The sequence below is a fragment of the Pleurodeles waltl genome, chromosome 9 (assembly GCF_031143425.1).
Source record: "Pleurodeles waltl isolate 20211129_DDA chromosome 9, aPleWal1.hap1.20221129, whole genome shotgun sequence".
Taxonomy (NCBI): Eukaryota; Metazoa; Chordata; class Amphibia; order Caudata; family Salamandridae; genus Pleurodeles; species Pleurodeles waltl.
Genome location: NC_090448.1, coordinates 1,172,036,648 through 1,172,060,667, shown reverse-complemented (window position 1 = coordinate 1,172,060,667; position 24,020 = coordinate 1,172,036,648). Strand labels below are relative to the sequence as shown.

The window sequence follows — 24,020 nt, the reverse complement described above, 5'->3', positions numbered from 1 at the left end:
CAAGATAAGCTGTGCTAAAGGACTCCAAGCCAGCAAGGACTTGATTCACCAACCTTTGGAAGGTGGCAGGGGCATTCTTTAAACCAAAGGGCATAACAGTAAACTGATAATGCCCATCAGGTGTGGAGAATGCTGTCTTTTCTTTTGCTCCAGGTGCCATTTTTATTTGCCAGTACCCTGCTGTCAAGTCAAAGGTACTTAGAAATTTGGCAGCACCTAATTTATCAATGAGCTCATCAGCTCTTGGAATTGGATGAGCATCTGTCTTGGTGACAGAATTGAGCCCTCTGTAGTCCACACAAAACCTCATCTCTTTCTTTCCATCTGTGGTGTGAGGTTTGGGGACTAAGACCACTGGGCTAGCCCAGGGGCTGTCAGAGCGCTCAATGACTCCCAATTCCAGCATCTTGTGGACTTCCACCTTGATGCTTTCCTTAACATGGTCAGACTGTCTAAAGATTTTGTTCTTGACAGGCATGCTGTCTCCTGTGTCCACATCATGGGTACACAGGTGTGTCTGACCAGGGGTTAGGGAGAAAAGCTCAGGAAACTGTTGTAGGACTCTCCTACAATCAGCCTGCTGTTGGCCAGAGAGGGTGTCTGAGTAGATCACTCCATCTACTGTGCCATCTTTTGGGTCTGATGACAGAAGATCAGGGAGAGGTTCACTCTCTGCCTCCTGATCCTCATCTGTTACCATTAACAGATTCACATCAGCCCTGTCATGGAAGAGCTTAAGGCGGTTCACATGGATCACCCTCTTGGGGCTCCTGCTTGTGCCCAGGTCCACCAGGTAGGTGACCTGACTCTTCCTCTCTAGCACTGGGTAAGGGCCACTCCATTTGTCCTGGAGTGCCCTGGGAGCCACAGGCTCCAGAACCCAGACTTTCTGCCCTGGTTGGAACTCAACCAGTGCAGCCTTTTGGTCATACCAAAACTTCTGGAGTTGTTGGCTGGCCTCAAGGTTTTTGGTTGCCTTTTCCATGTACTCTGCCATTCTAGAGCGAAGGCCAAGTACATAGTCCACTATGTCCTGTTTAGGCTCATGGAGAGGTCTCTCCCAGCCTTCTTTAACAAGGGCAAGTGGTCCCCTTACAGGATGACCAAACAGAAGTTCAAAGGGTGAGAACCCTACTCCCTTCTGTGGTACCTCCCTGTAAGCGAAAAGCAGACATGGCAGGAGGACATCCCATCTCCTTTTGAGTTTTTCTGGGAGCCCCATGATCATGCCCTTTAATGTCTTGTTGAATCTCTCAACTAAGCCATTAGTTTGTGGATGGTAAGGTGTAGTGAATTTATAAGTCACTCCACACTCATTCCACATGTGCTTTAGGTATGCTGACATGAAGTTGGTACCTCTGTCAGACACCACCTCCTTAGGGAAACCCACTCTGGTAAAGATACCAATGAGGGCCTTGGCTACTGCAGGGGCAGTAGTCGACCTAAGGGGAATAGCTTCAGGGTACCTGGTAGCATGATCCACTACTACCAGGATATACATATTTCCTGAGGCTGTGGGAGGTTCCAGTGGACCAACTATGTCCACACCCACTCTTTCAAAGGGCACCCCCACCACTGGAAGTGGAATGAGGGGGGCCTTTGGATGCCCACCTGTCTTACCACTGGCTTGACAGGTGGGGCAGGAGAGGCAAAACTCCTTAACCATGTTGGACATATTGGGCCAGTAGAAGTGGTTGACTAACCTCTCCCACGTCTTGGTTTGTCCCAAATGTCCAGCAAGGGGAATGTCATGGGCCAATGTTAGGATGAACCCTCTGAACAGCTGAGGCACTACCACTCTCCTAGTGGCACCAGGTTTGGGGTCTCTGGCCTCAGTGTACAGGAGCCCATCTTCCCAATAGACCCTATGTGTTCCATTTTTCTTGCCTTTGGACTCTTCAGCAGCTTGCTGCCTAAGGCCTTCAAGAGAGGGACAGGTTTCTTGTCCCTTACACAGCTCTTCCCTTGAGGGTCCCCCTGGGCCTAAGAGCTCAACCTGATAAGGTTCAAGCTCCAAAGGCTCAGTTCCCTCAGAGGGCAGAACTTCTTCCTGAGAAGAGAGGTTCCCTTTCTTTGGCTGTGTTGCAGTTGGTTTCCCAACTGACTTTCCTGTTCTCTTGGTAGGCTGGGCCATTTTTCCAGACTCCAGCTCTACTTTTTCACCCTGTGCCTTGCATTGTGCTCTTGTTTTCACACACACCAGTTCAGGGATACCCAGCATTGCTGCATGGGTTTTTAGCTCTACCTCAGCCCATGCTGAGGACTCCAGGTCATTTCCAAGCAGACAGTCCACTGGGATATTTGAGGAGACCACCACCTGTTTCAGGCCATTGACCCCTCCCCATTCTAAAGTAACCATTGCCATGGGATGTACTTTTCTCTGATTGTCAGCGTTGGTGACTGTGTAAGTTTTTCCAGTCAGGTATTGGCCAGGGGAAACCAGTTTCTCTGTCACCATGGTGACACTGGCACCTGTATCCCTCAGGCCCTCTATTCTAGTCCCATTAATTAAGAGTTGCTGTCTGTATTTTTGCATGTTAGGCGGCCAGACAGCTAGTGTGGCTAAATCCACCCCACCCTCAGAAACTAGAGTAGCTTCAGTGTGGACCCTGATTTGCTCTGGGCACACTGTTGATCCCACTTGGAGACTAGCCATACCAGTGTTACCTGGATGGGAGTTTGGAGTGGAACCTTTCTTGGGACAGGCCTTGTCTCCAGTTTGGTGTCCATGCTGTTTACAGCTATGACACCAGGCCTTTTTGGGATCAAAGTTTTTACCCTTGTACCCATTGTTTTGTGAAGAGGCTCTGGGCCCACCCTCCTGTGCAGGTTTTTGGGGGCCTGTAGAAGACTCTTTACTATTTTTAGTTTTGGTTGTCTCATCACCCTTCTGCTGGGGAGTCTTTGTGACCCCTTTCTTTTGGTCACCCCCTGTTGAAGTCTTGGACACCCTTGTCTTGACCCAATGGTCCGCCTTCTTTCCCAATTCTTGGGGAGAAATTGGTCCTAGGTCTACCAGATGCTGATGCAGTTTATCATTGAAACAATTACTTAACAGGTGTTCTTTCACAAATAAATTGTACAGCCCATCATAATTACTTACACCACTGCCTTGAATCCAACCATCTAGTGTTTTCACTGAGTAGTCAACAAAGTCAACCCAGGTCTGGCTCGAGGATTTTTGAGCCCCCCTGAACCTAATCCTGTACTCCTCAGTGGAGAATCCAAAGCCCTCAATCAGGGTACCCTTCATGAGGTCATAAGATTCTGCATCTTGTCCAGAGAGTGTGAGGAGTCTATCCCTACACTTTCCTGTGAACATTTCCCAAAGGAGAGCACCCCAGTGAGATCTGTTCACTTTTCTGGTTACACAAGCCCTCTCAAAAGCTGTGAACCATTTGGTGATGTCATCACCATCTTCATATTTAGTTACAATCCCTTTGGGGATTTTCAACATGTCAGGAGAATCTCTGACCCTATTTATGTTGCTGCCACCATTGATGGGTCCTAGGCCCATCTCTTGTCTTTCCCTCTCTATGGCTAGGATCTGTCTTTCCAAAGCCAATCTTTTGGCCATCCTGGCTAACTGGATGTCCTCTTCACTGGAGTTATCCTCAGTGATTTCAGAGTTGTTGGTCCCTCCTGTGAGGGAACCAGCATCTCTGACTATTATTTGTGGAGTCAGGGCTTGAGAAGCCCTGCTCTCCCTAAGTAGGACTGGAGGGGGGGAATTTCCCTCCAAGTCACTATCTTCATCCTCTGAGTTGCCATCCTCAGAGGGGTTGGCCTTTTCAAACTCTGCCAAAAGCTCCTGGAGCTGTACTTTGGTAGGTTTGGGGCCCATTGCTATTTTCTTTAGTTTACAGAGTGACCTTAGCTCTCTCATCTGTAGATGGAGGTAAGGTGTGGTGTCGAGTTCCACCACATTCACATCTGTGCTAGACATTATGCTTCTAAAAGTTGGAATACTTTTTAAGAAACTAAAACTGGTTCTAGAATCTAATTCAAACTTTTAACAAACTTTTAAACTCTAAAAGAAATGCTAAACAGGATCTAACACAAGGCCCTAGCAGGTCTTTTAAGAATTTAGAAAACTTTTCAAATTGCAAAAATCAATTTCTAATGACAATTTTGGAATTTGTCGTGTGATCAGGTATTGGCTGAGTAGTCCAGCAAATGCAAAGTCTTGTACCCCACCGCTGATCCACCAATGTAGGAAGTTGGCTCTGTATGTGCTATTTCAAAGTAAGGAATAGCATGCACAGAGTCCAAGGGTTCCCCTTAGAGGTAAAATAGTGGTAAAAATAGATAATACTAATGCTCTATTTTGTGGTAGTGTGGTCGAGCAGTAGGCTTATCCAAGGAGTAGTGTTAAGCATTTGTTGTACATACACATAGACAATAAATGAGGTACACACACTCAGAGACAAATCCAGCCAATAGGTTTTTATATAGAAAAATATCTTTTCTTAGTTTATTTTAAGAACCACAGGTTCAAATTCTACATGTAATATCTCATTCGAAAGGTATTGCAGGTAAGTACTTTAGGAACTTCAAATCATCAAAATTGCATGTATACTTTTCAAGTTATTGACAAATAGCTGTTTTAAAAGTGGACACTTAGTGCAATTTTCACAGTTCCTAGGGGAGGTAAGTATTTGTTAGATTAACCAGGTAAGTAAGACACTTACAGGGCTCAGTTCTTGGTCCAAGGTAGCCCACCGTTGGGGGTTTAGAGCAACCCCAAAGTCACCACACCAGCAGCTCAGGGCCGGTCAGGTGCAGAGTCCAAAGTGGTGCCCAAAACACATAGGCTAGAATGGAGAGAAGGGGGTGCCCCGGTTCCGGTCTGCTTGCAGGTAAGTACCCGCGTCTTCGGAGGGCAGACCAGGGGGGTTTTGTAGGGCACCGGGGGGGACACAAGCCCACACAGAAATTTCACCCTCAGCAGCGCGGGGGCGGCCGGGTGCAGTGTAGAAACAAGCGTCGGGTTTGTAATGGAAGTCAATGGGAGATCTAGGGATCTCTTCAGCGCTGCAGGTAGGCAAGGGGGGGGTTCCTCGGGGAAACCTCCACTTGGGCAAGGGAGAGGGACTCCTGGGGGTCACTCCTCCAGTGAAAGTCCGGTCCTTCAGGTCCTGGGGGCTGCGGGTGCAGGGTCTCTCCCAGGTGTCGGGACTTTGGTTTCAAAGAGTCGCGGTCAGGGGAAGCCTCGGGATTCCCTCTGCAGGCGGCGCTGTGGGGGCTCAGGGGGGACAGGTTTTTGTACTCACAGTCTTAGAGTAGTCCTGGGGTCCCTCCTGAGGTGTTGGATCGCCACCAACCGAGTCGGGGTCGCCGGGTGCAGTGTTGCAAGTCTCACGCCTTTTGCGGGGAGCTTGCAGGGTTCTTTAAAGCTGCTGGAAACAAAGTTGCAGCTTTTCTTTGGAGCAGGTCCGCTGTCCTCGGGAGTTTCTTGTCTTTTCGAAGCAGGGGCAGTCCTCAGAGGATGTCGAGGTCGCTGGTCCCTTTGGAAGGCGTCGCTGGAGCAGGATCTTTGGAAGGCAGGAGACAGGCCGGTGAGTTTCTGGAGCCAAGGCAGTTATCGTCTTCTGGTCTTCCTCTGCAGGGGTTTTTCAGCTAGGCAGTCCTTCTTCTTGTAGTTGCAGGAATCTGATTTTCTAGGGTTCAGGGTAGCCCTTAAATACTAAATTTAAGGGCGTGTTTAGGTCTGGGGGGTTAGTAGCCAATGGCTACTAGCCCTGAGGGTGGGTACACCCTCTTTGTGCCCCCTCCCAAGGGGAGGGGGTCACAATCCTAACCCTATTGGGGGAATCCTCCATCTGCAAGATGGAGGATTTCTAAAAGTCAGAGTCACTTCAGCTCAGGACACCTTAGGGGCTGTCCTGACTGGCCAGTGACTCCTCCTTGTTGCTTTCTTTGTTCCCTCCAGCCTTGCCGCCAAAAGTGGGGGCCGTGGCCGGAGGGGGCGGGCAACTCCACTAAGCTGGAGTGCCCTGCTGGGCTGTGACAAAGGGGTGAGCCTTTGAGGCTCACCGCCAGGTGTCACAGCTCCTGCCTGGGGGAGGTGTTAGCATCTCCACCCAGTGCAGGCTTTGTTACTGGCCTCAGAGTGACAAAGGCACTCTCCCCATGGGGCCAGCAACATGTCTCTGGTGTGGCAGGCTGCTGGAACTAGTCAGCCTACACAGACAGTCGGTTAAGTTTCAGGGGGCACCTCTAAGGTGCCCTCTGTGGTGTATTTTACAATAAAATGTACACTGGCATCAGTGTGCATTTATTGTGCTGAGAAGTTTGATACCAAACTTCCCAGTTTTCAGTGTAGCCATTATGGTGCTGTGGAGTTCGTGTTTGACAGACTCCCAGACCATATACTCTTATGGCTACCCTGCACTTACAATGTCTAAGGTTTTATTTAGACACTGTAGGGGTACCATGCTCATGCACTGGTACCCTCACCTATGGTATAGTGCACCCTGCCTTAGGGCTGTAAGGCCTGCTAGAGGGGTGTCTTACCTATACTGCATAGGCAGTGAGAGGCTGGCATGGCACCCTGAGGGGAGTGCCATGTCGACTTACTCGTTTTGTCCTCACTAGCACACACAAGCTGGCAAGCAGTGTGTCTGTGCTGAGTGAGAGGTCTCCAGGGTGGCATAAGACATGCTGCAGCCCTTAGAGACCTTCCTTGGCATCAGGGCCCTTGGTACTAGAAGTACCAGTTACAAGGGACTTATCTGGATGCCAGGGTCTGCCAATTGTGGATACAAAAGTACAGGTTAGGGAAAGAACACTGGTGCTGGGGCCTGGTTAGCAGGCCTCAGCACACTTTCAATTGTAAACATAGCATCAGCAAAGGCAAAAAGTCAGGGGGCAACCATGCCAAGGAGGCATTTCCTTACACTGCCCTTACAAAGTGCCATATAAAGTGAAGCCCACCAACTAGCAGAGTCACTAATGTATTATACCTGGCAGTCAGATGTATTGCTAGTATTGGGATACATGTATGTGTTGTGAGGACCCCAACACCACGTCCTGTATTTTGGTAAACTGGCCTGTTTTTGACTATGAGACTGCACTCTTTAAGGAGTAACTGGCTATACTAAAAAAAAAGCAAGAATATGTTAATCCTTCCTGAAAACTTGCACAACACACTGTGCCTGGGAAAGCCTGCTCACCTTTCAAAAGTAAAAATACATGGGAAGGAACACAGGCTGGGGGGGAGGGCTGAAATCTGTCAACTGAAAATGAATCAATAGAAACAGACTATTCCATTACAGCTTTGACACCTGTGTACCTTCAGATATGCTACGTCTGTGCGGATGTATGTAGCCAGCATATACAGGTAAGGTAGAAGCTCACTGTAGACAAGGTTCTCTTTCTTTTTTTTTCTTTTTTTTAAAGCTTCAACACCAATTCCTTATTCAGGCTGTGACAAATTCACCATCAATCTACTCAGAGGTGGTTTCCCATAGGGTCCCTAAATAAAGCCTGGCAAAGTTAAAATGTTTGCATTTATTTGATCATTCTTGCTCAAATCTAGGCATAGTCTTTCTAGCCCCATGAATTTCAAGTCCTAGTCTTGTGGGAGGCACATGGCACTCTGAACTCACCAGCAGAACATCCTGCATTTGGACATGGGTGTCTCACTTCACTATCCAACAGACAAAACCCCACCTTTAGAAAAAGGTCATTTACCAAAAAAAAAACCGTCTGTTGGTGACCACAATATCTATGCAAGTTTGTAGAGAATACCGAGAAACCCTACACAAGGCTTCACATCCTGCAACCTTAGGTCTCTTGTTGGACAAATGTGCATGGGTGACATGGGCCCAGTGTTTTCTGCCAAAAAAAAAAAAAGCCTGGAGGGAAGTAAAGACATGCCATGTCTCTTGCTTTCATAGCCGGTCAGAGAAACTCCTGCAGATAATCTGAAAGTGTCAACACTATAGAGGGCCAGTAGTACATATGGAGAAGACATGACCTTTGTCCATATTCACTCAAAGAACTTTCCCCACAGGAAGCATGCAAGATTACAGTAACTTTATTTGCTCTAATTCCACTGCAGCCAAGTCTGGTCAGCACCTCTCACCTGTAAGCAGTCCCTGTGGAACCAGGCAGTCTTGCAGCATGGGCTGTGCAGGATGTGGTAAGACGGGTGATGCTGTACAATTTCCAGGCATATGGTGCAGGTGGAAGAACCTCGGTCTTGTACACACTTCTGAAATGGGCGATGTTCAGGGCAGAAAGACCTATAAGGCACAAGACAAATACTCAACTGATGGCTCTTGACTACTGCAAGTGTTGGATGCCAAATAAAATAGGTCAACAATCCTTTCATTACCCACCCCAAACAGCACAGTTGCTGACAAGCATCTCTTAAAAGAAGCAGCCTCCAGGATGGGATGTTTGGGGATATATGCTCCAATGAGAGTGAGAAGTCTATAAAGTTAACTGGGGTCTAATGGTGGGTCAACTAGTTCCAGCATTTATGATACAGATCAGATGTATGCTGCCTAAGTCTGCTGCAATAATCATTTATTTGCAGACCCTTTGGTTTCACAAACTGGCGAAGAAGGGATTCAAACCTGTGTGTGGTTGGTGACGAAATGGCCCAATCAGCATTAGAAAATACACTTCAACACAAGGAAGAACACAAACTGGCAGCTAACAGATTAGGGCAAATGCCATATAAATAAATTAGGAAGTCATTTTGGAGTCAGTTGAATGCAATTAACTCAACAAGGAAAGTTTATTAATACTTCGTAGACAGTAAAGAAGGAAAACAAATTACTTCAATATACATTGTTTGAAAACAAGTCAGTGACATTGAAAGTAAAGCACCAACAACTGGTAGAAATACATCTGCAAGAAAGAACATATTTCTAGGCTTTATATTTTGCAGACTGCTGCCGCACAACATGGCAGAACAGATTGATCTCTTGAATAAAGTAGCAAGCTATCCAATACAAGAGAAGATAAATGCTAGAGAAATCTGTAATACAGATGTAGTTACTTCTGCTTGAGTATCTGGCTCTAGACAACAATGTCTAGTTAAGGTATGTACTGATTTGCATGTTGCAGCATTACAGATGGCAGCAATAAGGACATGTCTAACGCTGCGCTTGCAGTTTTCGCTCTTGTTGAATGGGCCTTGGGTCTACCTAGAAGTGGTCTATTAGACAACAAAAACACTCATGCTTCGAGCCATCTGGCAGTGGTTTGTTTGAATGTAACCAGACCTTTTTCTAATGTGACCATAGAAAAACAAAATAATTTGTGAGCTAATGTCCATGGTTTCATCTAGTTAAAACATCAAGACTGTTCTAATGTAAAGTGAAAGAGTCCGCCGATTGCCTAAATGGATTTGGAAAGAAAGCAGAAAGTTTAACAGTCCAATGTGAAAATCTGATATCACTTTAGGTAAGAAAGAAGGGTGAGTCCTCAAGACAACCCTGTCAGGATGAAAAATGCTAAACGGTTCTGCTGCTAATGGGCTTGCAATTTACTAACCCTATGTACAGATCTAACTGCGATTACAAAAGCGGTTTCAATGAAAGATACTGCAAAGTAACTATGCATGGCTTCAAATGGTGAACTGTTTTGATGGCACTAACTTGAGCAGTTAGAGGAGACTGTCTTTCCACTTCTGGAAAAACCCTCATAAGAGCTTTTGGAAAGACTTTCATCATTGGAATATTAAAGAAAGTCAACCGCTGTGGAGATGTTATATCTGCTGTTTGGCAGTTAACAAAAAAACTTGTATTGATGACGTGTAATTCCGATGTAGTCGGTAAGAAAAGGTTATATATCTGGCACGAAATGGGGTTATGATCTTTGCTTGGGCACCAAATGCAGAACAGTTCCCATTTTAATGTACAACAGGATACTGTGGATGGGCAGTTTGCCTCTTAGTATCTCCATGAGCCAGGTGGTAAATTCAAATGGCATCACTGTCTGAGCAGAGCCAAATTCAACGATTGAAGGCTCGGGTGCCAAATCTGGGTCGAAAGTCTTGCCAAAAGATTTGATCTGTATGTTGTAGCAGGGACAGATGTAGCAGCTCCAGCCGCCACCTTTTTCTGAGCTTATCTGGTGCCAACAGGATCATCTTTGTCCTTGACCTTCCAATTTTTAATTACTGTTATGTGGGTTCGGAGGAAAGGCACAGACAAATGTTTGACCATTTGATCAAACGGAGCACTGCCCAATGTGTGCTGATCCGGTGCCCTGTATGTCAAATCTCCATTTCTGGTTCAGTCTACAACTTCATAGTTCAGCACCCATTTGTGGTTTTCCTTGTGACGTCTGTTGAGGAAATAAGCTTTTTGGTTCTGAACCCCTGGGATATCCAGCTGTCAAGGATATTCTTCTGGTCCGGGTCTAGTGCCACGTGGTTTGCTTCTGCAGAGACTGGTTTTGTCTCTCCCAGTTTGTTGGTATAAGCCATGATGGTGGTATGGTCCTTCTCAGTCATGTCCTTTTACAGAGAAGGGAGAAAGGTCGAGTGCCATGAGAACAGCTTTCAGTTGTAGGAGACTGATAAGTTACCTGTCTCTGTTCAGACTCGTGAATCAGCACAGTTTTCATGTGGGCTCCCTGTAGGAAGCTGGCTATGTATTGTACCAATGTAGGAGTACACCATGCAGATACTCCAGACGACCCTTGTTGGCTTACAGGACTTAAATAATCCCATATGCTCATTTTGTAGCTGTGTGGGCGAGGAATTTAGGCTCAGAGATTAGTGTTAAGCATTTGTTGAACAGTCATTAAACGAGAGGCACTCTATAAGAAACTACATAAAATAGAGATGTCCGATTTGAGGCATGAGCCTTGAACAACGTAAAGTTATCTGATGGGTGAATCATACACTGCATACGGTCACTTGCAAACAATGTACAGGCCTGTTCTTCTGGACTTAAGGTATGTAGGGGCAAAGGTCCTAGAAAGCATCAACAGTTCAAGTTTACCTGTCCTAGTGTGTCTGGGTACAGAGGTGCTTCCAGCTGTGGTACACTCAAACGCTACTTGCTGAAGTTAATGGGGGAAGTACCTGTAAGAAAAAGGCTGCAACTGTGGACTGGGGAACCAGTCAAGCAGAACCCAAATTGGGGGTGGGGGGGCTCAGCTCTTGAGGGTCTGTGGAGCAAGGGTGCACTGTCGGAAGGCTCAAACTCAGGTCATGGGACTCGGATGCAGAGGTTTTTTGTCAGGTCACATGCATTGGAGGCTCTCACTTTAGATCGACCTAGAGATGGGGACAAAACAGAACAAGGCTACTCTCAATGATGGCCTTCGTGATGCTGACATCCCATGTCGCTAGGTCTGTGCTGGTGTCCAGGCTTGACACTTATCAGGTCTTGGCAGCTGTAAGGGCTCTGGTACCCCAGATATTGCTGCAAGATGGCTCCACACAGGTTGAGCATCAAAGACTGGATGGGTTGATGAGGCTGACCTCCTGGACGCTCAAAATACTCCTCCTGGTGAGATGCTCACTGAGTGGACTCAATGCTCAGCAAAACAAGGGCTGGAACGTTGCAGTTGATGCCTACCAGTGCAGGGAAGTGACTCCACTCCGAGGGAGATGCTGGCTGGTTGACATAGTTCTGGCAGTGTTCCAAGGCTTTGGGAGGTTTCACAGCTGCAGGAGGAGCCACGTCTTTACAATCATCTGGACAGGAAAAGGGAGGAAGAGTTTGGCACCAAAGTTCACAGCTAGTACACATTTCTTGTGCTGGTCAACTCTTCTTTGTCCTTCTTGTAGTCAGACAAATCTAAGTTCCTGTTGTCGGGGATACCTAAATAATGGATTTAGGGACATTAAGGACAGTGTAGGGTAGAAGCAAATGGGTACTTACCCATGGGGTGTCTACACCCCCTAGAATATCACGTCTTGTGGGGAGTGGGCATTTTCGTGACCCAGAGTTTCTAGGTCCACCAAAACCAGGAAGGTGGAATCCTTCCTTAGTGGAGCACATCAGGTAGCCCATCTTAGGGGTGTGACTAGTCTGGAGGTGCAACATCTACCTGCATTGCTAATTTCAAGGCATGCGTGGAATTTTTTAATTCTGCTGGCAAAATTGGAGACATTACTAAAATATTCTGCTGGCGGATTAATCAGCATTTTAATTTCCACAATCACCAAGTGACCGGCTGCAGTTTGCCAATGTTCCATGCAATGAACACCAAGTTCTATTAAAGAGCTAGAACACTACCAGGCGCTAAAAATGTGCTGCCGTTCATTGCATACTGCTGGGTAGATCAATCTGCTCACCCCCTGGTAGCTGCATGATGCTCTTGGAACCAATAGAGCATTACTGTACTCAGACGGCATGAGAAGACCAAGAGCTGTGGTGGTGGGCTGGGCTTCCAGGAGAATTTGCGAACTACAATTCCCACGAAACTAGAGCTCATCTGTTGTATACCCATTTTATTAATGTCTCTGGCATGTTTTGTTTCCAACTAGGCCTGCTACCTGCACCCTTTAGCCTAGTAACATTTTATTCTGCTTAAATTTTATTAGTTTAGAATCGGCCACATTTGTGGTGATGTTTTATTTTCTTTATCTATTTGTCCTTTTGCCTAGGAAAGCATCGCCGTTTTTTAGCATGACTTTCTCTCACTCTGTGCTTTCCTCAAGGCTGCAACAAGATAGGACTGTTGGCCCAATACACAGCGTCTATCATTCACAGAAACACGTAGTTTTGTGTAGAGATATTCTCAGAACATCAGCTGTTTTATTATAAAAACCTCATTCCTGTCTGAGGCACACTAGAGGGAGGTTCCAGTGAGATAACCACAACTGCATGCTAATTGACTTCGTTACAGCTGCTTACCGAGACCACCGGTTCCCAGGCCTACTTGGTGATGGTGTCTCTATAGACAACAGGCACACTCCGGTATGGGGGATAATGTCCTCCCAGGGCGGAATCCTGAAGGGCAGATTAGGGCTTATGCTGGGCTCTAACATAGCTTAGTTAGGAATCACATACTGTGAACAGTGAGTATGGTGGGACTGTGTTTCACTTTTCTTGTCACCATTTTGCTTCTAGAATATTTCACTCATTACTGCAATTCATGCCATTTTATCCAAGACGTAGCTGATTTAATAAACCTTATTGAACATTTCCTGCCTCTGTCTTTGCATGTGTGAGACTAATGTAACAGAGAACTGGATGAGAGCTGATCTACCACGATTCACCCCCCCCCCCCCCCGAGAGTGCATGGACTCATACAAACAATACTGGCAACAGTATTGGGGTATGATTCCAACACGTTTGATACCAAACATGCCTACGTTTGGAGTTACCATTATGTTGCTGGACATAGGTAGTGACCTATATAATTGCTTCCCCGTACTCACGAAGTCCAGGAAAATAGGGCAGGAGTTTGTTGGGGCACCTCTGCTCATACAGGGGTGCCCTCACACATAGGCACATGCACCATGCCCTTTGGGGTAGGAGGGCCTGCAATAGGGGTGACCTACAGTGTGGTGGGGTGTACAAAGTCACGAACAACTAAATTTAGAGGAAGAGCTCAGTCACTGGGGGGCTGGTTGGCAGGATCCCAGTGAACACAGTCAAAAACACACTGAAAGCAGGCAAAAAGTGGGGGAAATCATGCATAAAAGAGTACTTTTCTACACTGCTGCCCAAATCCAGCAGCCTCATTAGGATAATAAAAGCCCACGCGCCGTGGCGCTGCCAGTGTTTGGTTAGGCACTAATTTTCAGATCCTCCTGAGTATCCGTCTCACTACGTGCTTAAGGCACCTTAATACTACATTTGGAGACAACTGTGGTATTGCAGATTTTCATCCTCAGCTAAGTAGGTAGTATCTATCCAATGTTGTAGGTTGTTCAATCTTGAACCTTAAAAGGATCAATCCCCATTTTGGTGTCATTTTCTCTGAACCGGTATACCCACCATGGCGAACCCACAATGGGTAGCAATTGCAGTAAACATGCAACCTTTTCCTTATGGCTCATTGTAGGAGGCTGGACTGGCTTGTAGTGAGTACCAAGGGGTGCTTACACCTTGCACCAGGCCCAGTTATCCCTTATTAGTGTATAGGATGTCTAGCAGCTTAGGCTGATAGATAATGGTAACTTAGCAGAGCAGCTTAGGCTGAACTAGGAGACGAGTGAAGCTCCTACAGTACCACTAGTGTCATATGCACAATATCATAAGAAAAAACAATACACAGATATACTAAAAATAAAGGTACTTTATTTTTATGACAATATGCCAAAAGTATCTCAGTGAGTACCCTCAGTATGAGGATAGCAAATATACACAAGATATATGTACACAATACCAAAACAAACCATATACTCCAAAAGTGGAATGCGAACCACGAATGGACCCCAAACCTATGTGACCTTGTAGAGGGTTGCTGGGACTGTAACAAAACAGTTAGGGTTAGAAAAATAGCCCACCCCAAGACCCTGAAAAGTGAGTGCAAAGTGCACTAAAGATCCCCAAAGGACATAGAAGTCGTGATGGGGAATTCTGCAGGAAAGTCACAAATCAGCAATGCAACAACGATGGATTTCCAAACGAGGGTACCTGTGGAACAAAGGGACCAAGTCCAGAAGTCACAAGCAAGTCGGAGATGGGCAGATGCCCAGGAAATGCCAGCTGTGGGTGCAAAGAAGCTGCTACTGGACAGTAGAAGCTGAAGATTCTGCAGGAACGACAAGGGCTAGGAACTTCCCCTTTGGAGGACGGATCCCTCACGCTGTGGAGAGTCGTGCAGAAGTGTTTTCCTGAAGAAAGACCGCCAACAAGCCTTGCTAGCTGCAAATCGTGCAGTTAGGGTTTTTGGATGCTGCTGTGGCCCAGGAGGGACCAGGATGTCGCCAATTGCGTCTGGGGACAGAGGGGGCGTCAAGCAAGACACGGAGCCCTCTCAGAATCAGGCAGCACCCGCAGAAGTGCCGGAACAGGCACTACGAAGTGGAGTGAAACGGTGCTCACCATAAGTCGCACAAAGGAGTTCCACGTCGCCGGAGGACAACTTAGGAAGTCGTGCAATGCAGGTTGGAGTGCCGTGGACCCAGGCTTGGCTGTGCACAAAGGATTTCCGCCGAAAGTGGCCGGAGTAGCTGCAAAAGTCGCGGTTCCCAGCAATGCAGTCTGGCGTGGGGAGGCAAGGACTTACCTCCACCAAACTTGGACTGAAGAGTCACTGGACTGTGGGAGTCACTTGGACAGAGTTGCTGGATTCAAGGGACCTCGCTCGTCGTGCTGAGAGGAGACCCAGGGTACCGGCGATGCAGTTCTTTGGTGCCTGCGGTTGCAGGGGGACGATTCCGTCGACCCACGGGAGATTTCTTCGGAGCTTCTAGTGCAGAGAGGAGGCAGACTACCCCCACAGCATGCACCAACAGGAAAGCAGTCGAGAAAGCGGCTGGATCAGCGTTACATAGTTGCAGTAGTCGTCTTTGCTACTTTGTTGCAGTTTTGCGGGCTTTCAGCGCGGTCAGCAGGGCTGAGGGGACCCTGAACCGGTGTAGACTGGCTTATGCAGAAATGGGCACCATGTGTGCCCATGAAAGCATTTCCAGAGGCTGGGGGAGGCTACTCCTCCCCTGCCTTCACACCATTTTCCAAAGGGAGAGGGTGTAACACCCTCTCTCAGAGGAAGTCCTTTGTTCTGCCATCCTGGGCCAAGCCTGGCTGGACCGCAGGAGGGCAGAAACCTGTCTGAGGGGTTGGCAGCAGCAGCTGCAGTGAAACCCCGGGAAAGGCAGTTTGGCAGTACCCAGGTCTGAGCTACAGACCTGTGGGATCATGGGATTGTGCCAACTATGCCAGGATGGCATAGAGGGGGCAATTCCATGATCATAGACATGTTACATGGCCATATTCGGAGTTACCATTGTGAAGCTACATATAGGTAGTGACCTATAGGTAGTGCACGCGTGTAATGGTGTCCCCGGTGCCCTCACACTAAGTAACTTAGCACCCAACCTTTACCAGGTAAAGGTTAAACATATAGGTGACTTATAAGTTACTTAAGTGCAGTGTAAAATGGCTGTGAAATAACGTGGATGCTATTTCACTCAGGCTGCAGTGGCAGGCCTGTGTAAGAATTGTCAGAGCTCCCTATGGGTGGCAAAAGAAATGCTGCAGCCCATATGGATCTCCTGGAACCCCAATACCCTGGTTACCTCAGTACCATATACTAGGGAATTATAAGGGTGTTCCAGTAAACCAATGTAAATTGGTAAAATTGGTCACTAGCCTGTTAGTGACAATTTGAAAGAAATGAGAGAGCATAACCACTGAGGTTCTGATTAGCAGAGCCTCAGTGAGACAGTTAGGCACCACACAGGGAACACATACATATAGGCCACAAACTTATGAGCACTGGGGCCCTGACTAGCAGGGTCCCAGTGACACATAAACATACTGAAAACATAGGGTTTTCACTATGAGCACTGGGCCCTGGCTAGCAGGATCCCAGTGAGACAGTGAAAACACCCTGACATACACTCACAAACAGGCCAAAAGTGGGGGTAACAAGGCTAGAAAGAGGCTACTTTCTCACACTCATTTGCTAGCTGATGGCCTCATAGTCCAAGGGGGTCCACTAACATTTGTTGAGGCCATCCAGCCTACAGAACCGATTTTTTTTTTTTTTTTTGGGTCACTTTTCCAGCAGTCGATGGAAACACATACCTTTCATCATTATACTCCTGCTAACATACCTGCACAATACCGAGCTTATGCATATCTAGAGATTCCTCTTTCCTTTCAAGACCATAATAACTGGCTTGATGGCACCTTACCACACACAACACTACACGTTCTGTTAACTCGCCTGAGCCATGACGGCCTTTATTGGCCACATACACACCAGATCCTGATGCAGCCACCTTGGCTGTAGCTGAGGTTTGCCGCCTATATGTTGAACTTACAGCGATATATAGATGCTTAGTACAGTTTGTAATGCAAACATTAAATACAAAACTCTGCACAAGCTGCCCCAGCGCAACATCATGCAGTCATTAACCCTGCAACTGTACATTTGATGACAGTTAAGGTACCCGTCAAACAAGAAATTACGTTTTGATTAGCTCAAAAAATAAATGCACTGGAAGCAGTCTTTCCCCATGAGACCTCAGGATGAGAGCTTTGCTGAAGAGCAGAATGTGGGCACTGGCCCTGCTAGGTAGTACGATGGAGGTCACAATAGTTTGCCGCAATCTTCAGAAGCATCTGGAAACGAAAGCAACTGATGACTTTTTACAAGTCGAGACTGAGGACGTGCGCGTCTCCACACCGATAGGTGAAAATACAGTCAGGAGACATTGAGTGCACAAAAGACGCTATCTTTTGGGATCGCGTTACCACCATTTAAATTTTGCTGTCCAAAAAAAGACTGGCCACCAGAATTTGTCTGTAATCTCCCATATGAGGAAGAGGTATTTGAAGCCTCTTTCTCGCACCCCAATGGTGACAAAAGCAAACAAACACAAATGATGGACGGAATGCGGAACAAATCAAACATTCACCCCAGTCACAGACCTGGGTTTAATCCATCAAATCTTTTGCTCATTATGCAACCCCAGTTTGGACCCAACCATATGCAAATCAGTCTTGACCCTGTTCTTTTTGCAATTGATTGGGCAAAGGCGCAGGCACCCGTGTTATATAGCAACCATGTACAGTGGGATAAAGATTCTCCTTACCATACAATACCAGTTAGATTCCAAACCCCATCCTCAACCCCAATATCCAATAAAGTATGAAGCTAGAGCACCTGTGAAGTAAATCCTCACACAGCTAGAGAACAGGTGGGACGGCGAGGGGGGGGTTGTGTGTGTATGTCTGCGTGTCAGTGATTGTGGACGGGATGAAGGGGGGTGAGTGTGTGGATGGGAGGGATGTGTGAGTGCGATTGAGCGGATGGAAGGGGTGAGTGTGTGTGTGTATATGTGTATGTTAAGTGGACAGGGAGGAGGGTGAGAGTGTGGACAGGGGTGTGTGTGAGCGAACAGGGAGAGCAGGTGCATGTGTCAGTGGATGGGGAGAGCGGGTGAGTGAGTATGTTGTGCAGGTGGAAGGGAAGTGAATGTATGCATGCGCTGGAGGCGGAGTGGGGTGTGAATGTATACATGCGCTGGGGGAGTAAATGCGTGCCTACAGTGTTTGGGTAACTGTTAGTGTGAATGGGGTGAACGATGTGAGTGTGGGGGAGCACGGGGGGGGGTCTATCCTGGAGAGAGAAATGCAGATTCCTGTCACTGGGATGCAAGACCGCCAGAAAAAATGCTGGCAGTCTTCCACGTCGTAATACCGCTAGCGGTATTACAGCGTCCACTGGGTCAGAGGAGCTCACCGGCATGCCGCAGAAAAGCAGCAGGACGGGCAGAATATTGACAGTTTGACTTGGGCCAAACCGCTGAACTCTTCAAACCGCCAGACTCATAATGAGTGTCCAAGTCAGAGTAATTGCTGGTGCCATTGGTTTCACCTATGTAACGTTCAATGAGGGTGATACTGTCCCTACTGCATACAAATCACAGTACTCCACAGCTGAACCACGCTTTGCTCCTACAGAAAACATTCTGAATGCTGTTCAGTTGACTGTCATTAAAGAGACATCTGGCCTAGGGGAAATGCATCATTGTTGTATCTCCAATCCCAGCCCTTGAGGCTGTACCAAATCCAGTGTTCCTAATGCTAAGGCACCTCATCCACGTTGGATTCAATGGGCAATAATGTCTGACGGCCACTGATGTTGACTGTTTTTGACCCAAAATTACAAACTAAAGAATTCTTACAATCTGAACTTGAATAACCAGTTCCAGCAAACACATCGCCTAATGAACCATATCAAACAATTATCCACACTGATGGCTCAGCCCAACCTGCAGTAGGCACTAAACATCAATACTACGCTGCTTGTGCGGTCGCGAGTGGCTACATGAAGGGTGGTGAATTCCATCCACAACACACTTACACACAGACCTTAAAGGACTGGACTGCACCATTAGCAGAGCTCAAGGCTCTGTGGTTGGCACTGGAACACATGGATCCAGGACAGTTAACATTAATCAAATTATTTATATTACTGTCTCCAGTCCTTCAATGAATATCTGCATTACTGGGGCCAGAAAGGGTTCAGAGATTCAGAAGGCATTGAAAACAAATTACTGCGGAGGAAAGTAGCAGATCTGAAAGAAACACTACCCAATTTCCATGTAGTTCATACACTGGGACACGTTACTGACAATACCTTGGCTGATGAAGCAGCCAAATCAGCAGTAGCTACGCTTCTGTTGCTACAATAACTAAACGGACGAGGCTGGATGATGAAACACTGGCTGCTGTGAAAGCTTCAGCTGAAGGCAAGTCCATGCCAAAGGCATATCCTGCTAAATATTCCTACCGCATACCTAGCCTCAATACTGCTGTAGCAGCAATACCAGGGGTGGGTGATCGTGTGATCCCAACCAAGATCAAAGACATGAATTGATTAAAGCGGCGCACAAGGGAGTTACTTCTGCCCATACTTGTGTGGGGCTACTATTTCTGTTACAAGCACGCTTGTGGTGTGCAGGTCTATACAAACAGACCAAGCAGTACGTCCTTTGTGGTGACATCTGTCAGCAAATAAAAGGGTCCACCATCAAACACCCACTGCAGACACCCCTCCTAATTTCCAACAAACCTCTACAATGTGTGTACCTGGACCACTGTGGTCCCTTGACACCTAATGATGCATACAAATAAATCAATGCTTCAGATTTCTATGGATATGGCCAAAACGATCTGCTGACGATCAAACTGTTATTAAAGATTTGCAAGTCTTTATTGGCACATATGCAGTTTTGACTTTCCACTCAGACTAGGGCCCTACTTTTGCCTCAAGGGAATTCAAGGACACCATGGCTTTGTTAGGGGTGCAACTGTATTATTCGTCTCCGTATTATCTAGTGGAGCAAAGAAACCGGTATTTAAAGCAATCCTTAACAGTCCGAGTATTAGGCGTGGTTCAAAGTTGTCTTAATCACCTGTACGGCATCTAGAGAGCACTTAATCTGACCAGAAGGTCCCCGGGAGGGTATGAATCCCTTTTTGGAACACAAGTGTATGTTCTAGATCTTGATGGTCCTCGAGCAGAGGCGGCAGATGCACCTATTGACATAAATGAACATGGCACTGTCTTGCAGGACTTACAAGAGTTTCAGTGCCCCCTCCTTGGGAATAGGGAATGTACCAATAACACCAACCGGCTAGATTCCAAAAGTTGGGGATCTAGTGTGTGAAAAAGATTGCTTTTGAAAAGGAGTTTGGTCCTTATCGTGCACCCCTTCCAGTCCTGGGAATATACGGTACTAGATCTACCACCGCTGCCTCGGTCAAAAGAAAATCCCTTTGTCTCCATCGACAATTTCAAGCTACACCCTATTGGTGAATCCTGCACAGCAGACCTAGTGGACTCACTACAGAGCAGGATGCTCCTCTACAGGTTTGAGCAGCAACGCCGATACCTCTGAGCTTGGGGAGGGTGAAAAATGATCTTTCATTATTTCTATTAACTTCTTGTGCGACAAGTAATGTCAACAATATTGAGTAATTCTACTTACATTCAACCCAAACAGATGGACTAATCTACTATGAACCACCAGGGGAGACTTCTGCCAGTTCTCCCCTTCGAAACACTGCTCCAGTATTTCCCGAACTGCTTCTGGATAGTTTGCAGGCATCAATGACTCACCAACTCATCTGCCTCTTCTGCAACAAGACTGACAAGAGCACGTGAGCTGATAAATTATCTTCAAAATAATTCATTCTTTCACTGAACTATATGTGGTTCTTATTAACTGCACTTGCCTTCCTTCTTTGGATTGTGTTTGCCATTGTCTCTCTTACTAATGACATGGTCATTACCTTCCTGAACGCTCTACAGTTGAACTGGTGGATGGGGTCCTAAAGTCATATTTTACCTTCTGTAAGGTTTGTAGAGACTTGTCCCTAGTGAACATTTTAGCTATACCAATTCCTAATGATTGTTTGGGATAAAGTACCTTTTGATATATAATGCCCGACGGAGGTTATTCAAATTTCATATGTATTTAAACTTTCATGGAATGATGTAAAAAACACCTGGAGTTTTCTGATTGGGATGTAAAAACAGTTGATTCTATGTTATCTGAATTAGAAGATTTTACTGTATTTGAAAGTGAAGATGTTCATCAAAAGAAATTTATGGAGATATGTTCTGCTATAATTATTATGGACATCATTACATCCACAGAGCAAGTACCCCAAAGACTATTTTTAATTACACACAATGAGAACATTGTCCAACTCCGCCAATTGGGAGCTCAAAAACATTCTGAAAAGTTAACATTTTTATGGGCTGGATGTTAAAAATGCTGCGTTGTATTGTTTTAAATTGCCAATGATGGAAATGCACTCTGTTTTATTAACGGATACAAAATTGATTTACTGTGATTCCTTTGTTTCCATGTTGGCTATCTAAGATTATGAATATTGGCTTAAGTAGACTTACTTGAAGTGTTAGGGAAACAAAGCTTTTTTTTTTTTTTTTTTTTTTTTTTAAAGAGCACACCTGATACCTGTTCAAATTATATTTTTTAAATGAAACTGTACAAACATGTTTAGGCTTTGCAAAAATAAAGGGTTTGAATGTGCCCAGGATTCTTGCCCCCTGCTAAATTCTACAAGTGGCAAAATTACATTATTGCAACTGAAAATCAGCTCGATCAGTGGGTCCAAAATGTTACATTTCACACCTCAATTTCACGTCGCAGCAGGTGGCAGTAGACACAAACGGTTGTCATGCACATTTTGTAAACTCCACAGGGTTTAAAAAAAAAAAAAAAAAAAAAAAAAACAATAGGCCAGACCCTTGCTCTATGTCATCAGAACAATCTGTATAGTAAGAACATACAGTATACGGAAATTATGCCAGCAATGGTTAAACCCTTCCTCACTAGATGCTGTTAAACAACTCAGTCTCCTCTCTAACACAGATTTGCAGGATTTCCTGTTAGGACCCAGAAAACAACGTAAAAAGCACTTCTTATATGTAGTCTTTAATGAAAATTGGAAACTCTCTCAAGAAGAAGCCAGTACAGAGTTAAAGAAAATAGATCATGAACATTTACCAAAAGCATTAGCAACTGTAGATAATGGTATTAATACCATCTCCAACCGCACATACACTTTAAACATTGTTTCATCTGCAATAGTCATTGTGGAAAGTGACATGTCATTTTTACATCATGGACAGAGTCAGCTAAAGTCCATTATGCAGCTGGGTCGGGCACTACAGACACTGAAATCTGGTCACGTTCCCTGGCAACATGTTGGCACAAGAGATATATTTTCAGCATTTAGTTTGAGGCAACAACAAATAATGGCTAAGAAGGAAGCAGCTTTTATTAAACATTAATTAGAAAAGTTACCTTCTACTGTGGCTGGAATATCATCTGCTGAATGGTTAATACAAAGGATTATTAATCTGTCCATTTCAACACTGCAATTCATGTCCTGCTTGAAACATTCCAGTAGGCAGATATGAAAGGCTGGGAGAAAGTCACATTCATGAAGTGTGGGAGCTTCCCTTCTCGCACTGATGTCTCAATGGCATGAAAGAGGTCTTTCTTAGCTGCAAGACTTCTGTAAGCCATTCGATGGTTTGCAAGCGGCTGTCCTTACACCGAGTGAATTTAGCTTGCCATCTGAAGGGAGTTCCAGTCGCTCTCCAGTGTAAACTATGTGCGTAACAGTGAGAGCTGTTGTGAAATGCAAGCCAGAATAACTTACATCATTTGTCTCCCAAATTGTAACCTGTTGCGGGAATGTTATTTCCCCCCCATGCTACGCAACAGACTAAAGTAGCAGATCTTTGGCCTCATATTGCTAATTCAGATGTGAAATTTGACAAGTTGAGCAGACTAAAAGCTTTGTTTCAAAAACATGTGGCGCTGACATCAGCACACAAGACATATGCACTCCAAATGGCGAGGTAATCGGCAGAAATACAGTCCCTCTTCAATACGAACTTTACGAGGCACTTTCGTGAGCTCGTGGGACACATTTAACACATCCAGTACCACTGGGATTGTACATTTCTTTAAGGCCGTTGGTTCTGGTTTCGTTAACACCTTCTCTGCTATATTTGGCTTAATACCTTCAGCCATACACTATATTTGAAAGGGCTTTCCAATTACTTTGGCCTTAATAGGTTGGATCGTGCTGTTTTTTTTGTTTGCAATAGCTGCCCCATCGCAACAAGGACTGATGGTGCTTCCACCAGCGCAACGGTCGTGAACGAATGATGCAGTATTTCGGAGCACCACTCCTGGAGGAACTGGAGTGCAACTGGTCTGTCAATCAGACCGGTTTAAGATTGTGGGCACCTTGTGTTTCGATGCCTCCGGTGCCTTTTCGAATGTGCACTGAAAGTTTGTATTTCTACGCAGCACGTACTTTCATTAGACGCTGATCTGTTGAGGTTCTCGCTGAGGGCTCATTACCAGTCATGCACGTTGAGGGTGCATTTGCTATGGGAAACAATTATATGAGCTGCCCTTTGTGGATCATGAAGCTCTTAACATCGAGCACAACACTGAATGCTGCTGCCTCATCTGGAGCTCAGGCTTTCGAACATGAGTGCTTGTTGGTTATCCTTTGGACCGATTTGGTCACATTACCACCTGCTGGAGTGGAACATTTCCTTGTTTCAATTGTCCTGATGTAATTGGAGATTTTCAAAGTGACACTGGTTTTTAAATTCAGTTTTTATAGGTGCCACTTCTAACCCTCTATATTGATCCTTTGATATCTTTTTACCTGCTTCAGTACGTTTTAACTTGTCACTATTGAAATGTATCTATATATGTTTTAAAGTCTTGCATTTAGGTGGCTTTATTTTAGATTCTAGCTTGCTTTACCACTTCTGAACTGACAAAGGGAAGGTGTTGCATAGCCATTTTATTAATGTCTCAGTGTATGTTATGTTAACAACTAGGCCTG

General features: G+C 45.8%; 1 protein-coding gene across 2 annotated transcripts in view; it reads right to left on the bottom strand.

The window, feature by feature from the left end:
- Nucleotides 1–24,020, bottom strand: part of G2E3 (G2/M-phase specific E3 ubiquitin protein ligase) — a 245,406-nt gene that overhangs the window by 121,181 nt on the left and 100,205 nt on the right. For both annotated transcript variants that reach the window (XM_069209054.1, XM_069209055.1), the window contains one exon: nucleotides 8,090–8,249. In XM_069209054.1, coding sequence (XP_069065155.1) covers nucleotides 8,090–8,249 — 160 coding nt within the window. The remainder of the gene's footprint in view (nucleotides 1–8,089; nucleotides 8,250–24,020) is intronic.